The sequence below is a fragment of the Anomaloglossus baeobatrachus genome, chromosome 7, assembly GCF_048569485.1.
Source record: "Anomaloglossus baeobatrachus isolate aAnoBae1 chromosome 7, aAnoBae1.hap1, whole genome shotgun sequence".
Classification (NCBI taxonomy): Eukaryota; Metazoa; Chordata; class Amphibia; order Anura; family Aromobatidae; genus Anomaloglossus; species Anomaloglossus baeobatrachus.
The window spans coordinates 271,933,015-271,936,630 of NC_134359.1; the positions used below are offsets into that span (position 1 = coordinate 271,933,015).

General features: G+C 48.3%; 1 protein-coding gene across 1 annotated transcript; it reads left to right on the forward strand.

The window, feature by feature from the left end:
* Positions 1 to 2,173: 2,173 nt before the first annotated feature.
* On the forward strand, positions 2,174 to 2,584 carry LOC142246325 (histone H3). The gene has a single exon (XM_075319362.1). The coding sequence runs from the start codon at positions 2,174 to 2,176 to the stop codon at positions 2,582 to 2,584; it is 411 nt and encodes a 136-aa protein (XP_075175477.1).
* Positions 2,585 to 3,616: the final 1,032 nt, after the last annotated feature.

The following is a 3,616-nucleotide window of genomic DNA, read 5'->3' on the forward strand; positions in this document are numbered from 1 at the left end:
CCAGCCTCGCCACCCTGCCAATCCCTTCACTGGCTTCCCATCACCCAAGACTCAAAACATTAACCATGACATACAAAGCCATGCACAACCTGTCTCCTCCCTAGTCTCCCGGTACCTACCTGCACGCAACCTCAGATCCTCACAAGATCTCCTTCTCTGCTCCTCTCATCTCCTCTTCTCACAATCGCGTACAAGATTTCTCCCGTGTATCCCCCATACTCTGGAAAGCTCTACCTCAGCACATCAGACTCACCCCTACTGTGGAAAGCTTCAAGAGGAACCTCAAGACCCACCTCTTCCAAGCAGCCTACAACCTACAATAGCCCGAGTCCAGTACACCACTGGGCAACCAGCTCTGTCCTCACCTATTGTGTCCTCACCCATTCCCTGTAGACTGTGAGCCCTCGCGGGCAGGGACCTCTCTCCTCCTGTACCAGTCTGTCTTGTACTGTTAATGACTGTTGTACGTATACCCTCTTTCACTTGCAAAGCGCCATGGAATAAATGACGCTATAATAATAATAATACCCTGAATATCTGCTCTATAAGAAACGCAGCACAGGAGTGCGGATCGTACAGGAATCTATACACCGCCTGGTGCTTCTGTTAAACACGGGGAGAAGTGCTGACATCGACCGATATCGGCAGCCTCAGCTCTGATGAGAAAAATGTGGTGGCTCTTAGAAGAGCCTTTGTGTTGTGGATGATGCGGATCAGTGGCGCTCACTTGCTCTTCTTGCCGCTCTCGGTCTTCTTGGGCAGCAGCACGGCCTGGATGTTGGGCAGGACGCCTCCCTGAGCAATGGTCACCCCACCCAGCAGCCTGTTCAGCTCCTCGTCATTGCGCACGGCCAGCTGCAGGTGCCGGGGGATGATGCGGGTCTTTTTGTTGTCCCGGGAGGCATTGCCGGCCAATTCCAGGATCTCAGCGGTCAGATACTCGAGCACAGCGGCCAGGTAGACCGGAGCGCCGGCGCCCACTCTCTCGGCGTAATTGCCCTTGCGGAGAAGCCTGTGCACACGACCGACCGGGAACTGCAGTCCTGCCCGGGATGAGCGGGTCTTCGCCTTAGCGCGGGCCTTCCCTCCTTGTTTGCCGCGTCCAGACATCGCTCTGATCTTCTCTCCAACAGCTCAAAGAAAACACAATTCTTGTGCGATGTCAGTGCTGGTTCCTCATTCGCTTTTATCAGGTGCTGCCCCGCCCTCCCTTCTCACCATTGGATGGATCTGAAGCCTCTTGTTTAGTGAAGACACCAATGAGATTCAGCGGGCGCAGCCTATGACACTCCCAGATGTCATATGCTGCGCCCGCTGTGCAGACGACTGTATATATCATACACACTGCTGTATACACTGAATTTAAATAAAACGGAAATAAATACAGTTTTAGAAACAAAACTACATACTCATAGATTTTCTTTGGTTTTTAACTTTAGAAAAGCTCTTTTGCTTTTTTGGGGTTCAGCACGAGCCTAGTTTTGCTCTATCCTTCTTGAACTTCTAATGTAAAGAGAGGGAGGGCACTACCCCATAATATGGGGTCTCTTATGGCAGAAAGACTAATTCAGAAAGAAAAGCAAGGAAAGAATGCCATACAACAAGGATCACCATGCATAACTGTAAAATAACTATCTGTATAAAGTGTAGAACACATGACAACAAATGAGTAACAAAAAAAAATCCAAATGATGCTTGGTGTCCCTTATCAACAGATAAATAGAATAAAAGTGTTTGTGTATATAGATATAGCCAGCCACAAAATTGTACAAATTATACTCCAACAGACCATGCAATAGTGCCTGCTAATAGCAAATGTGGTATTATATAGCGCATTTTGCCCTTATGTGCTTCTAATGGTTTCTGACCAAGTGTTTTGTTCTCCGTGGACTTGACTTATCTCCATCTTGCTTCTCGCCTATAGATGGTCTGTATTACATGCATTTTTACCTTGCAACTGCTTATCGCTCACTTGAGCAGTTTTTCATGTACATTGCCGTCATTATTTATCTCCGTTCATAGGGGTCAATAGCACCTACAGATATGCATATTGGTTTTATTGGAATTATCCAATGGGGTGCTCTGCATGAAGCGGGGAAAACGAGCAGCAGAGTATAAATCTCCTGCTCTCTGCGCTGCTCCTCATCACATCTGTTCTCCTCTATACTGAGCTATGGCCAGAACTAAGCAGACCGCTCGTAAATCCACCGGAGGGAAAGCTCCCCGCAAGCAGCTGGCCACTAAGGCCGCCAGGAAGAGCGCTCCGGCCACCGGCGGAGTGAAGAAGCCTCACCGCTACCGGCCAGGCACAGTCGCTCTCCGTGAGATCCGCCGGTACCAGAAGTCCACGGAGCTGCTGATCCGTAAGCTTCCCTTCCAGCGCCTGGTAAGAGAAATCGCCCAGGACTTCAAGACCGATCTCCGCTTCCAGAGCTCGGCCGTCATGGCCCTGCAGGAGGCCAGCGAGGCTTATCTGGTGGGGCTGTTTGAGGACACAAATCTGTGCGCCATCCACGCTAAGAGGGTCACCATCATGCCCAAAGACATCCAGCTGGCCCGCCGCATCCGTGGGGAGAGGGCCTAGATCTGTCCTGCACCCCGAGTACAACACAAAGGCTCTTCTCAGAGCCACCACATCCTCCTCATCAGAGCTGGTGCCGCTTATATCCGCCATTATGTTCCGTACTAGTGTCTGCACCAGACGGTTTATATAGCAATGTCGGTATCTACATCCATCCTCCATTACTGCGATTACTGCGGAGCTGGAAGTCAATGCGGGAAATAATCGGTTTGATCTTGGTCCATATCCCTGAGATCAGACACGTGCGGGCAGTGAGTGATACAGTAAATTTCACCCATTAATGTAAGATTGTAAGTGACCGCCTGTGTGCGCAGGTACATAGCGGCCTACAGCTTAGATCTGTCCTGATCACCTCAATATCAGTCTTATCACAAAGTTCACTTTGAAGAGCTGATCCTTCACATCTGCCTGTTATTTTCCTCTTAGTCCTTTTGTTCTACAAAGTCTTAACAATTGTAGTCACACAACCATAAAGTCATTCCATGAAACAATAAGCATTGATAAAGAATGTACTACAATGCAGGAGGAATTTATTTTTTTTTTTGCAAAAAAAAAAAACGGGATTACATACCTAACCATAATAGACTTTAAATCAATGCAGGGATAACGTGCCAGCAGTGCAAGGGTTTGGATCTAGCAACAAAACTGCTACACACCTGCTTAATTACATGAATGGTATATAGGTAAGTACTACCCTTCTAAAAAAAAAAAAAAGTCATAATTGCAGCCATTTCATCAAATACTAAGTATTGTTTGACAAACAAAGCCATGCACAACCTTCCTTACATCTGTGACCTAGTCTCCCGGTACCTACCTGCACGCAACCTCAGATCCTCACAAGATCTCCTTCTCTGCTGCTCTCTTATCTCCTCTTCCCACAATCGCATACAAGATTTCTCCCGTGCCTCCCCCATACTCTGGAACGCTCTACCCCAGCATAACAGACTCTCCCCTACCGTGGAAAGCTTCAAGAGGAACCTCAAGACCCACCTCTTCCAACAAGCCTACAACCTACAATAGCCCTCAGTCCAGTAC